This window comes from Camelus dromedarius, chromosome 8 (genome assembly GCF_036321535.1).
Source record: "Camelus dromedarius isolate mCamDro1 chromosome 8, mCamDro1.pat, whole genome shotgun sequence".
Taxonomy (NCBI): Eukaryota; Metazoa; Chordata; class Mammalia; order Artiodactyla; family Camelidae; genus Camelus; species Camelus dromedarius.
The window spans coordinates 19,682,204-19,696,867 of record NC_087443.1 but is presented as its reverse complement, the minus strand read 5'-3'; the positions used below and the strand labels follow the sequence as shown (position 1 = coordinate 19,696,867).

Sequence of the window (14,664 nt, the reverse complement as noted above, 5' to 3'; positions counted from 1 at the left end):
CAGGTAAGCTGAGGCCCTCAGAGCCTTGCAGAGGATGGGGACAGGACAGACAGCCAGGACCTGGCCGCCCCGGGCAGGAGCTGGAGGCAGGAGGCCACAGGAGGCCACCAGGAGGGATGGAGTGCTGACCTGAGACAGCGAAACACCAAGGGGAAATGCCTGCAGCTTCCAGAAATAGCCTCATAATGAAGAGGAAGACAATAATGGTGGGTGACCAGACGGTATCAAAACCTTTGCCCACTTTGTTTTTCCGGAGCAGCCTTTGCTAATTAATTCTTAAAGATTCACACACTGGGATTAAAACACTCAGCTCCAGAAGCCGAACTGATCAATACCCTTCCAGGCTAATGGAGGGGCTGGAGGCAGAGAGCAGGCTCCGGCCCAAGGTGGATCCAAGGCTGCTCCAGGCACGGGGAGGGCTTCCAAAGCAGCACGCCCCCCCCAACCCCCACCCCGGGAGTCCCAGGTCCACGCTGGCCAGAAGCTGGTGACATGTACACACTAACATGCCTCGCCAGGGAGCTGCTGAAACCTCAAGGGAGCTAGAAGTGCGTGGAAGCCAGAGGTAGCCTGAGATGCCCTGGTGGGGTGGATATGATGTCCAGGGAGGCCCCGGCCAGAGGACCCACAGCCGGGACACCCAGCTGACTACACTCACCCTTGGAGGGCTTTGCTCCACCTATGAATGTCTCTGCGGAGTTGCGAAACCCACCTCTGCCCCCGCAGCGGGTGGGCAGGAGTGATACTTGGAACCAGAACATCTGAGTCCGCACTCTGCCACTGCTCAGCCCGTGGCCTTGGGCCAGATGGGACATGGCCTCTGGCTCAGTGGCCCCTGTGCGATGGGGCTGGCCACGGGAAGCCTGCTGGCCACTGACGGAGTGTGGCTCCGGGGACCCCCTCCCAGGTGGGTGGATGCAGACTGAGGTGCAGGCAGGAGCCATCCTCCAAGGGCACTCAGCCACCACTTGACACAGGGCCTCAGCTTTCCAGGGGGCCACAGGATAGGTGGGGGCAGAGCATACCAGGAGCTGGCTCTGGGGAGGCACTTACGTCCTCCCCGCCGAGGACTCAGGTCTCTGTTCTTGCCTCTTGAAGGCTGTGGAATTCCAGGTGGGGGACAGCCCACCCACTCAACACTGGGGCTTCAGACCAAAGAGCCATTTTCAGGAGCCAGTCTCTGGGCTTGCCTTTGCAGAGAGAGCAGGGGAGGCTGGAAGCAGTGCAGAATAACTAATTAATGATGGTAAAGTATTGTGGAAGAGGAAAGCGTTGCATAACCGCTAAGTGGTAGGGTTATTATTATTCATGCAATATTCATACTGAGCTCTTCAGCCTCTGTGAAGCTTCGCTCCAAAGTCCTCGGGGACCTGGCAGAGCAGCGCATGTGCCCAGAGGGCGGGGCTGTGGGATGACAGCTGGCCTGGCCCTCGGGGAAGGGGCCGTGATGCTGCAGTGAAAACAGCCACACCCGGCCAACGAGAGCCCGGAAACCTTGGCCACACAGAGCCATCTGCCTCCATCACTGAGCCCTACTGTGTGCCAAGGTCTGTGCCAGGCATTTCCACCCTAGTCATCTTTTTAAAGGCCGCTTCCAACATTCACAGAGCCCAGGGCATCACCAATCTAAATATTTAAAAGTTAGAGATCAAGCCACACACAGGACCCCACCCCTCCCCAAGGCCCCCAACTGGCGGGGTCCCTGCAGTCCACTCCCCAGGGGTCACCTTCGGGAGGGGGACTCTCCCCACTTCCTCCTGCCAGGATCTTCTGAACAGAGTAGGGGCAAGTCAGGTCTGGCCTGGGCCTCCTGGAAAGACCGGACCCTTCCAGATTCGGGATGGGACTGGCTCAGTCTGACGCCCCTGATGGGCCTCCCACCAACACCTCACTTTCCCACTGGACTCCTGGGCAGAGTTGAGATGCCCTCAAACTAGCCCGCCAAGCGGAGGGAGGCAGTGCAGTGTGGTTATCTGGGAGCTGGGTCTGCGTAGGAATGCCTGTTGATCATTGAAATAAAAGCTGTCCCCACCCCCCTCTAGTTCCCAGCCCCCGACCAAGCTGCACTTCCCCTCCCCTCGCTTTCAGCTGCTCAAGCCACATCTGAGTCCCTCTCCCTTACATCTGTGTCCTGACCCAGCTCCCGAACTCTCAGAGACTTTCTGAGAAGACCAAGAAGAAAAACCATCTTTGCATTTGGTTGGGTGTGTGTGACCTGGGGGGAACCTCCAAAGCCAGGGAGGGGCAGGGCCCCTCTCGGGGAACACAGTCCTCATTTCACTGGGAAGTACTGGCAGGTGATGTGTCCTGTAGGGTCACATACCGAGTAGGAGAGCTGCGGGGTCTGAAGCTGGGCCAGCCAGGCTCCACAGAAGAGTCTCACGCCAGCACACAGGGAGGACAGGGGCCCTAAGTGGACCACAGGTTCTTAACGTGTCACGTGACTAGTGCACATCTCCGGCTCGGGAGGACCTCAGCTCTTTGTAACCCAAGATCACCTCAGGGACCCTCTCTGAGTATCTCCAGAGCCTTCCCTGGGTCAGCTTAGCTGCCCCGGGCTGTGAACACACAGCCCCGGGCTGGCCCTGTCCAGCGTTGTCTTCTGTGGGGCGGAGCCTGGGGACAGGCTGAGACAGACGCGCCCCTTCACCCACAGCCCCGACCTCAGGCCACGTGCTGCTGCCAGTGGCGAGCATGTGGTGCGGCTCAGAAGCCAGCCTAGACCCTGCTGGCATGGCCCTAGACAAATCCAGGATGTCTTCCCTCTTCTAAGAAATCTCTTAATCGCCAGCCTGATGTCGGCCACACTGAGATGCAGGGGGCTCTCCTTCCCTCGATATGCCCTTCAGGATAAGACCATCTTCCTCTCCATGGCTCACCCACCCTCCTCCACTCACCTGCCAGCCTGATCCCACACTCCCCTCCAGCCTGTGCTGCCCTCCTTGCATCCCTCCTGTGTCCATCAGATTTGGGGAGCAAGAACTCTGGGGTGGGCCCTGTAGCCCCAGTAAATGCTTATCTGTCCTGGCAGCAGTGGGAAGCTGCTGAAGGAGTCAGCCAGGCAGAGGCATAATCAATTTGCTCTCAACAAAACTCCTCCTCCAAGAAGCCCTCCCGGATACCCTAGTTTGAATCAAGGGCTCCTCCTCTGTTTCCGTCCATGTTGCCTCATCTCAGTACTTAACACACCACACTGCAACTATCTTCCCCAGAGACCGTCAACTCCTTGGGACCCGACTCACTTATTTTTTTGTCTCAGCAGAGTCTGGTGAAAATCACTATTTGCTTAACTTAAGAGAAAGCAGTGATGTCCATGTGTCTCAGTCTTCTGGCATAGCCTATGGGCCCATCTCTAGGATCTTCACTTCGTCCCCTGGACATCAACTCCTCAATGACATGGCCCAAGGGTTTGCACAGGTCTCTGAGGTGGGTGCAGCCAGGTTCCAGGCAGAAATTCCCCAGCTGCTCATCTGTTTCATTCAGACAAGCGGGAAGACAGAGCCCAGTTCATCTTACTGAGAACCATTAGCCAGTTATTTAATGGAATCAAATTTAATAAAAGGAGCAGTTCAAGCAATTCTGGTGGATAAATGAGGGTCTGGGCGTGACAGAGATGCTTACAGGACTTTAAAGAGGAAGCATGGTGGTTTAATTTGGGAGAGAGTGAAAAAGTCTGCTGAAAAGTGTGTCAGTCAGATCAACTCTGGTTCTGAGCCTCTCGGCGGTAGCTCCCACCCAGGGTACAGGGTCGCCCCTCCTGCCTTCACCTCAAGGGGCATTTCACCCCTTCAGGAGTCTCTTGGATCAGGAACGTGTGTCTGAGAGATGTTAGGTGGCCCAGAGCCCCTTCCCAAAGAGCATCCTTCTGAATCACCCATCCTCTGGGCTCTTACAAACTCCTTTCAGACTTCCTTTCCTGAGAAGATGGGCTAAGCTTACTCTTCCCGTGTCTTCTCACTAAGTAGAGCAAAAAACCCTAGATAGTATATTAAAAATCCACATAAGAAGATTTATCCTGAAAGGGGGAGACGGGAAGGCAAACTGGCTGAGGACCTTGGGGGAGTCCCCTGGAAGTAGCATGTGGCCAGAGGTCGTGTGTGGCTGAGTCATTGATGTCTGTCTCATAGTGTCTGACTCTTAAAAATATTAGTCAATCAACCAGATTTTTATTCTCCTCTAAGATTTCTAAACTGTTTGACAGTTAAAGCTAAAAACTGACACATGTCTTATATAGTTCTCAATATATGTAGAAGAAATATTTAAGAGAGTAAAGGGATACAGAGGCACAATTTCTACACTTCACATGAAATGATAAAATGTTGACACCAGTAGATGGTAATACATTTTACATAAATATGTATATATATAATGTAATATCCAGAGCAACCACTCAAAAAGCTATGAAAAGCAATATACTCAAAAACACTACAGACAAATCAAAACGGAATTCTTAAAAAATGGTCCAGTAACACACTGGAGAAAAATAAATGAAAAACAGAGAGTGATTAGAAGTCAAAATATAACATGGCGGACTGAATGCTCAGACATATTGATAACAACATTAAGAGTAAATTGCCTAAATTTGCCAATTAAAAAACAGATTTTGGGGCAGAGGGTATAGCTCAAGTGGTAGAATGCATGCTTAGCAGGCATGAGGTCCTGGGTTCAATTCCCAGTACCTCCTCCAAATATAAATAAATAAGCCCAATTACCCCCACCTCATAAAAGAAAAAAGAGAAAAAAACAAATTTTCAAGGTCAATTTAAAAAACAACTGAGCTAGAGGCTCTCTACAAGAAACTCCCTCCAAATGTTACACAGGTAGGTTGAAATTAAAAGGATAGAAAAATAGATGTCATGCAAGCATTAATAAACAGAAAGAAGGAGTGATTATATGCTACATTACAAAGTGATGAAAGAGTCCATCCACCAAATAGACACAGTAATCATAAATGTCTATACATCAGACAACAAAGTTGCAAAATGCATAAAGCAAAAACTGATAAAACTGAAAGAAAAAAATAGACAAATGCACAATTATAGCTGAAGGCTTTAACAACCCTCTCTCAATAATTGATCAAATAGCTAGACAGAAAATCAACAATAATATTTTAAAAAAAAATTCAACCATACTATCAAGCAGTAAGACCCAACACCAGCAGAATGCACATACTCTTTAAGTGCTCAGACAAGATATACTAAGATAGTCTATACTCTGGGTCAAACCTCAACAAATTTAGAAGAATTTACATCATACAAAGAGTGTTCTCTGATCATAATGGACTCAACTAAAAATAATAATAGAAAGATAACAGGAAAATTGCCAAACACTAAGAAACTAACAACACTTCTAAATAATTCATGGGTCAAAAAGCAAGTCTGAAGGGAAAGTTACAAATGTATTAACTAAATGAAAATGAAAACATGCATATCAAAATTTGTAGGACACAGCTAAAGCAGTGCTGAGAGGGCAATTGATAGCACTAAAATGCTTACATTGGAAAAGATGAGAACCTCTCGTCATAAGTCAATAATCTAATATCCCTCTTGAAGAAACCAGAAAAAAAACATCAAAATAAAGCCAAAGCCAGCAGAAGGAAATAAACAATAAAGATTAGAGCAGAAATCAATGAGATTGAAAACAAAAATAATAGAGAAAAACAGTGAAACAAAAACCTGGTTCTTTGAAAAGACCAATAAAGTTGACAGACCTCTAACCAGACTGACAAAGGAAAAAAGAGGGAAAACATCAATTACCAATAACAGAAATGAAACAGTATCACAGATCCTACAGACACGAGAAAGATAATGAGAATGCCACAAAAAACTTCACATGTAAAATCCTGATGACTTAGATAAAATGGACAAATTCCTCAACAATTACAAATATCATGACTTACTCAACACAAAAGAATACTTTGAATAGCCTTTTCCTGTTAAGTCCTTTCCTTTGAAATAGCCCTTAGCTTATTAAGGAAATTGAATTCATAATCTACAAACTCCCAAAAAAGAAATCTCCAGGTTCAGTTCCATGGGAGAAGCCTAGCTAATGCGTAAAGAAAAATCAGCACCAATTCTACACAATCCCACCCAGAAAATAGAATGGGAGGAAACACTTACTAATTGATTTTATGAAGCCAGCATTACTGTGACATTAAAACCAGATAAAATAAATGCAAAAACATTTTTTAAAGAAAATAAAATAAAAAGAAACTACACACCAGTGTCCCTCATGAAGAAAGATTCAAAAATTCTTACTAAAATATTATCAGGTAGAATCCGCAAGTTAAAAGGATTATATATTATGATTAAATAGAGTTTATTTAGGGATATAAGGCTGGTTTGATATTCAAAAATCCATCGATGTAATCCATCACATTAACAAGCTAACGAAGAAGGAATCAATGACCATATCAAGTGATGCAAGAAAAGCATTTGACAGAATTCTACACCCACTCATGACACTCTCAGAATGGAGGAATAGAGGGAAGTTCCTTCAGCTTGATAAAAAAAAAAATCTACCAAAATACATTTACCAAAAAAACCCTACAGCTAATATCATAATGGTGAAAAACGAGATGTTTTCCCACTAAGATGGAGAACATATCTGTGTAACACAGTACTGGAAGCTCCTGCCAGTCCAGTAAGGCAAGAAAAGGAAATAAAAGGCATGCTTTTCAGAAAGGAAGAAATAAAACTGTCCCCATTTGCAGATGTTATCATGGTCTATGTGGAAAATCTCAAGGGATCTAAAAATTAACTCCTAGAACTAATAAGTGAGTTCGGCGAAGGGGCAGGATAACAAGATCTACACACACAAGTCAATTCCACTCCTATACACTAAAAATTACACCTAGAAAGATAAAATTTAAATATCATACAATTTATAATTGCTCAAAAAATACTTAGGTGAAAATCTAACAACACATGTACAGGTCTCATCTTAAAAACACCGCAACACTGAAAGAAATAAAAAAGCACCTTAATAAATAGAAATACACACTGAGTTCATGGAAAACTCAGCATAATAAAGATGTCAAATCTCCCCAAATTGACCTATAGATTTAACGTAATTCCTAGCAAAAGTCCAGCAAGATTTTTTATTGATAGAGATAAGATTATTCCACAATTTACACAGAAAGGTAAAGGAACCAGACTTGCTAGAAACTTTTTTTTGAAAGCGAAGACTGCAGTAGGAAGGGTTGCTCTACCACGGTGAAACCTATATACGAACAGAAATCAAGACTCTGTGGTGTTGGCAAAGGGGTGAACACGTACATCAATGGAAAGAAAAGATAACCCAGAAAAATGTCCACACAGGTATGGTCAACTGATATTTTGATGAGGGAGCAAAATCAATTCAATAGAAGAATAGTTTTATCAACCCATGGTGCAGGAGCAATTGAGTATCCTTAGGCAAAGAAAGAAAGAGCGAGAAAAAGAGGAAGGAAGGAAGGATGGATGGACGGAAGGAAAAAAGGAAAGGAAAAGAAAAAAATATTACCCAGATCTAAATTCACAAATGAAGATCAGATTTAAATGCAAAATATAAATCTATGTAACTTTCAGGAGAACATGTCAGATAAAATCTTTGCGAATTAGGGCTTGGTGAAAACTCCTCAGACACAATATTAAAAGCATGATCCATACAAGGAAAAGATCAGTAAAATAGACTTAGTTAAAATTAAGTAACTTGCTCTGTGAGAGGCCCTGTGATGAGGAACAGACAAGCTGGAGACTGAGAGAAACTACCTGCAAAACACATAATTGACAAAGAACTCAAGTCCAAAATATATTAAGAACTCTTAAAATTCAACAGCAAAAACAAACAAACAAACAAAACAAAACAAAACAAAAGACAAGCAATCAAATTAGGAAATGGGTGAAAAATCATAAAGAGAATTGCGACTCTATCAGGAAATTTCTGCTTGCCTCCCAGGGTCCTTAGCCTCTTCCTTTATCCTCCGCTGACTTTCTGAGAGACCCTCGTGCACGTTTTCTTTTGCTGTATTTGTGGTAACTTGTTACACAGCCAAAGAAAACGAAGACAGCAGGAATTCTTTTTCCCTGGAATCCACACACCACATGATTCTGAAACATCGTCTTGGCAGGAATCTAGAGCTGGGGAAAAGCTGTCAGGAAAGATTTTTACAAAGATCTCAGGGACTAAGTGCCAAGGAATAAAGTGATGACTTTGACTTGTAAGATAAAAACGAATTTAATTCTCTTTACCCCGGCCTCTGCCATCTTTTCATTATAAATTAAGGGGAGGAGAAATCTCTCTTCAATAACTCTGGCTCCTTCAGTGAAGAATGTTTTAGGCCCTGGAACGTAATTAAAGTGATATTGTATTATAATAATACATAGATTTCAGCGGGTGCTTTCCAATGGAATTAAAACGAAGACAGATGGCCGACATTTTGGTTAGAATTAGAGTCCACAGGAATATTTTGCATGGCAGCTTCTTAAAAAGGAAAATGCAAACCTCTAATAAAATGCTTTGAAATTTCACCAGATATTTTCAATAGCTCTTGTTAGAGCAGTATTTTAGCAAAATTTTAAAATATTGATCAGTTGGTGGTTAAGTGGCAAATAATTTATTTAGAATTGTGACAATCATAATCCAAATCCCGGTCCTGAAGTTTTTATCATTATGTCAAAAGTACATCAGCCTTCCCCAGGAAGCTGTCCTGGGCCTCCCAATGTGAACCCTGAGGACGGAAGTTCAGTTCTAGAGTTTTCTGGTGGGAAATGGACCCCCAGAATCTGGTCAGTAGGATATCAGGCAAACCCCGAAATGAGGGATGTTCCACGAGAAAAGGGAGATGGAAGCTTCTCAAACATCAGTGTCATAAATGCTGAACAAAAGCTGTGGGGGTGTTCCAGGTTAAAGAAGGCTGAAGAGACACGGTTACCAAACACAGCACCTGCTCCTCCCCACCCCTGGCTCCTTGGCTTAGATGCAATGAAAACTGCAAAGGGCATTGTTGGGGCCCCTGAAAACATTGGGCTATGATAGATTATGTGAAAACATTTTGTCAACATTAAATTTCCTGAAGTTGATAACTGTCCTGGGACTGTGATTATGTGAGAGATTCTCTTTATGCTGAAGAAATGCACATTAATGTATTTAGGGGTTTAAAAAAAAGTGATGGGTACAAGTTAATTGTAAATGGCTCAGAAAAAAACTCTATATATGGAGAGATTTGTTTTATATAAATATATCTCTATATTTTCCCTATATATCTCTATATAGATAGATATAAGTTATAGATATAAATATCTACATTTGCTTTATTATATGAACATACCTAGAGAGAAAGATGGTGAGACAGAGAACATAAGATAAGGAATATGAGGGAATTTGTTTAAGAAATCAGCAACTCACACGAACATGCTTTTTACTATTCCTATTCTTGCAACTTGCAATTTGAAATTACTTAGAAATAAACTGAATGAAGAGTTTGAAAAGTCACATCAGTTTTGCATGCTGATATCACTTTCTAGTCTCACTGAGAGGCAGTTTGGTGTTAGGGCTAAAAATATAGGCTTTGGGCATCCAGGTAGAGGGGTGGGAAACCCCATGAAAAAGATGGCAGGACCCCGGGGCAGGGCCACTACTCTGTTGCCAGCACCATTCAGTTCCCTGGCCCAGAAGCACTATCTCAGTTTTTAACTATGAAAAGGCTCACTTCTAGGAAAGCGGGACTTACTCCTAAGGTTCTTTTGGTTCCCTGAGCTAACTCCTGATTGGTCCATTTGTAGTGCCTCATTTGCATGGAGCTCACTCCTGATTGGTCCATTTCTATCACTCCTGATTGGTCCATTTCTATAAAGCTCATTCCTAATTAGTCAACTTTGTGACACCTTATTTATATATGATGTTGCAAAGTATAGACTGGTAGCCTATAAAAACCTGTGTAATCCTACAGATGGGGTCCAGAGCTTGGAGTGTTAACTCCTCTGGGCCTGCTGGTGTAATAAACCTGAGTTCTCCAACCCTCCGAATGCTGCTTGGCCTTTCACCTGGATCCAGGTTGCTGTCACAACTGAGCTGTAGCACTGAGCTGTAACACACTTTGCTGCAACAGGTGCTTCCATTTGAATCCCAGCATTCTCACTTTTGGGTTACAGGATCTCTGGTAAGCGACTCTGTTGCTCTTTCTCTCAGTCTCCTGATCTGTGAAATGGGCATAATGATGAGGCTAGTTAGTTATTAATAAGCACGTCTACCTTGTGGGCTGTTTGTGAGAAATGATCGAGGTCTACATAGAAATGCTGAGAGCAGCACCAAACCAGAGTCACTCTCAGGAAGCAGACTTTTATGATGCTTGTCAAGGAATGCACACAATTACTCTACATGCAACAGTAAGGTTGTGGAAAGAGCCAAGATGAATCTAAGGCACAAAAGAAAAAGAAGGAGAGGAGGAGAGGAGGGAGGGGAGGGGGAGGGGAGAGAGGGGGGAGAGGGGGAGGGGGTAGGATGGGGAGAGAGCGGGAGGGGGGAGGAGGGGGAGGAGGAGGGATCTTACCTACAGGAAAACAAGGTTCCTAAGCTGTAGTAAATAAAACAGTGTGACATGAACCCAGTGTAAACGGATACAAAAAGCAGCACAGAATAGGAAGCCCATTAACAGTTCAAACATGTGTTAAGTAGGTATAGAATAGAAGAAGCATTGCAAAGCAGGAGACAAAGGAAAGCTTATTAAATAAATGATAGGACAATTAATGTTCCGTAACTAAAATTAGCCCATACACGAAAATGATTTCCAAATAAATTAAAGACCTAGTCATGAAAAATGCGACCACTTTCAAGTTAAAAGAAAAAGAGTTTCTTAGACAAGACAGGAAAACAAAACACACAAAAAGGAAAAGATCAATCAATTTGATTATATCACATTTAGAGACTTCTGCAGAGCAAACATCAAAGATAAGTAACAAACTGAGAAAAATATTTGCGATGCATGACACAAATAACTAATATCCAGAAAAGACCAATAACCAAGTGAAACTAACAGGAAGTTTACAGAAAAAGAAATCTGACTGTTTGGTAAGTACAGGAGAAATGGTTATTCTCACTAGCCATCTGCAACACAGAGCCTAAAAACTTGGAGGTGATATTTTATAACTCTGACTACCAAAAGAAAAAGAGAGAGAGAGAAGTCTGACAATTTCGAGGATTACTGAATCAGTAGGGAGACAGACAGTCCAGAGTGCACTGATGGGGAGCAATTCCCATAAGAGAGTCGTACATACAAATGACACAGTAACTCCTCTTCCAGGTGTGCCTCCTAGGGAAGCAAACAGATGCATGTGGGTTCTAGGAGGTAGGACTGAGAAGGCTCACTGCAGCTTCCGTGGTCATGCAAAAAGTAAGAAACAACCTAAATTTGGTCAAACTGGAATAGATAATGAAATTATGATGTGGTGTTTCAGCAGAATCACAGAGGTGGTTAAAATGAATACGCTTGATTCACAGGCTCAGAATGAGGAGAAGACACAGATGTTACCCATGCGATGGTGGTACTCAGGTCAACATTTTAACACCTAGAAAGCAACACAGGAAGTAAGTACAGTCAAAGCAGGGGTGCTGCTTCCTCTGGAGAGGGAGGGAGGAAAACAAGACAGAGGAGGCGAGCCAGCTCCATCTCTGATGCTCTGTTTTTGACGGATGTGCTGATTTTTCTATCTCCTTTTATGTACAGGTGTCTTTAAAAAGAACCAAATTTTTAAATGTGTTAACAGTCAGGCTGTTGGGTCAATGGACATTTGTTACATGGATCTCGGCTTTAAAAATAGTTTCAGATTTGTTATATTCATCCATTTATTTTATTTCTTAGAGTTGACATGTAAATGATAGCACACACTGTTTGTCTTTCTCTGTCTAACTTATTTCACTTAGCATAATACCCTCCACATCCATCCATATTGTTGCAAATGGCAACATTCTGTTCTTTTAGGGCTGACTAATAGTCCATTGTAATATTTATACCACATCTTTAGCCCTTCATCTGTTGTTGGATACACAGGTTATTTCTGTCTTGGTTATTTTGTTTTATTTTTTAAATTGAAGTCTTGTCAGTCTACAATGTTGCATCAACTTCTGGTGTACAGAACATTAGCCCTCCCCATCTCTTTCCCCTTTGGTAACCATAGTTTGTTTTCTACATGGTTGGTACTATCTTTATACCCAAGGTACAGATGGGAAAACTGAGCACTGGAAGGAAGACTACACATGCTTAACCACTACTATCTCTACTAATAATATCCAAAACACTAACTAGCTATGATACCTTGACCAAGTGATTAAAACCTTGTCCACAAAATGCAGATAATAGGGGGACCTATTTCATAGAGTCGTCATGGGGACTGCATGAGCTAATGTGAAGTGTTTATTTAGCAGAACATGCAGCGTATCATAAGCACTCAGAAATGTTGGCTGTTACTATTTCTTTTATTACTTGTGAGCCTGAGCACTTTATAGGTTTACTGTCTATTTGCAATTCTTCGATGAATTGTCTGTTCAAATAATTTGCACATTTTTTTTCATCAGGTTTCATAAATTTAAACTTTTTCTTCCAGGACAGAGTGGTTTGTGTATTTACATGGGTCAAAAGCAGAATTAATTGTTAGAACATCTGCCACCTTACCAGGTACACTTTGCATTATCTGTCCTGCATGTCCTTAGTTCTTGCTTGCCAGTTCTTGCCATCCCCTCACTGCCTCCGTCATTTGTTACACATGCCCATTTCTGGATGTAAACTGATAGACGCCGAGGCTGCTGTCCGTCTGACATACTAGCTCTCTGGGCTTGGTAAAGGCTTCAGAGTCCTGAATCATTTGACCCATGTCCAAGATACAGGCTATCACTCCAGAGACAGAACATTAATTCTAGAGACAGCCTGCTGGCCTCTGAGCCTTGACTCAGTGCAAATTCTTGGAAAGAGCATCTCTGTGTATACAACAGATGTCCATTGCCTTTTTAAGAAATAATGGTTGATGTTAAAAGGAGATTTTGCAAAGATCTTTTGCCTTTTCTATCTGTCTCTATGCATATTTCTAACCATCACTCTACCTTGATCTCTATCTGTCTTGGCTTCTTCCTCTCTGCCTTTCTGACCTGATATTTCTTCTGCTATATCTGGCCCTACTTTTCTGTTGGTCTCTGCCTCTCTCCCTCCTTCCTTCTTTTGATCACAGGATTAAAGATGACTTTAAAAAATAAAGATTCTTCTGGGTAACTCCCAGCCTGCTTTGCTCCGTAATAAGATGGATTCACCATTAATGACAGAGAGGCATCCACGTAGCTACATTTTCTCATTTTATGTAATTATTTTGATTTGACTGAATTAAATTTAGCTTAATTTTCGCATGATCCTACAAGGTAAGTATTACCATCCTCTCTTTTATTGGCTCAGAAACTGAGATTCAAGGAAGCTTGCTCTGTTTGCCAGCAATGGAGCCATGGCTTAAAGCCAGATTTGTCTAGGTCCTGAGCCCAGAGATCTTTCTGCCACAGGAAACTTCCTGTTCTCCCATGGCCCAGAAGCATTTGTAAGTTGCAGCTGGAATGTGACAGACAGGAGTGCTGCTTACTGTCTGGTCAAAGTAAGGAAAGCCATCTGTCCAAAGGGACACACGCATGTCTTAGAGACTGAGCCCCGATGAGCTAACGCGCCCCAGTATCCCAGTCACCGAGGCACCCCCTGCCACGCAACAGGAACGTGCACCCCTCTTCCCGCATGCTTCACTTACCCAGGAGGAGGACAAGGGCTCTCAGCATGCGGATCCCCAAGCCCATGCTGCCTGTCTGCTCCTGGCTTCTTGAAAGGGCGGGCAGGGCAGGCAGGGCGGGCTGAGTGGCCCGCCTCGGTGGGGACAGAAGCCAAGCCTCACATGACAGATGGGGAAGGAAGCTGCCACCACAGCCCAACACTGCTCAGTTCCTCTCTGCCCTGTCATCCTCGTCTGTGAAGTGGCAGGAGGGAGCTGGCCCACAATGAGGGTTCACCATGGTGTGGTGGGGCAGGGGGAAGGGGGATGGGTGCTGGTCCTCACTCAACATTATCTCCTGTAATCTTCCTCACTCAGCGCCAAACCCAAGTGGGGCTGGGTGCAGTTCCTTGCCCAAAGACCCCAGCCCGTAAGTCTCAGAAAGGGATGTGGGCAAATTTTGTTTGCTGGGATGTCTAACTCCTACAGTGGCCCCCATGGCTTTGTGGGGCAGAGACAGGAAGTACCCCCGAGCCCACAGCACTGCCCCATCACTGTTTTTGTGCCATAGACTCCTTTACATCTGGGGCAGCCTATGACTCTCTTCTCAGAATAACATTGTTAAATGTCCAGAATAAAGTACATAGGGGTTATAAAAGAAACTAGTTATTTTGAAATACAGTTATAAAAATATTTAAAAAACAGCCTTGTGATACAGAAACACATGGGCTCCTTTACCCACACAGGAAATAGCAAGATTAGCAGCAGGTGAAAATCCTACCACCATCTTGACGTCGTGATGAACATAAACGGTATTTAGCGATATCTCTAGCAACTGGGATATAGATGGAAATGCAGTTCCTACCAGTAATCAGATCATCCATGTGGCAATGGCGCTGTGGTTGGTTGGCTGCACTCACAGTTAGAAGGAAATGCTAAGTTTCCATTAGAG

At 43.8% G+C, this 14,664-nt stretch overlaps 1 protein-coding gene across 5 annotated transcripts in view; it reads right to left on the bottom strand.

Moving 5' to 3' along the window:
- Positions 1–13,957, bottom strand: part of TMEM273 (transmembrane protein 273) — a 55,485-nt gene extending 41,528 nt beyond the window's left edge. For 4 of the 5 annotated variants that reach the window (XR_010381900.1, XR_010381901.1, XM_064487942.1 and 1 more), the window contains exon 1: positions 13,755–13,957. Coding sequence is in view for 3 of the 5 variants with exons in the window: in XM_064487942.1 (XP_064344012.1) it covers positions 13,755–13,800 (46 nt within the window). In the remaining 2 variants the exon portion in view is untranslated. The remainder of the gene's footprint in view (positions 1–13,754) is intronic. The other variant, XM_010986718.3, reaches the window with a different exon arrangement.
- Between the last annotated feature and the right edge of the window lie 707 nt (positions 13,958–14,664).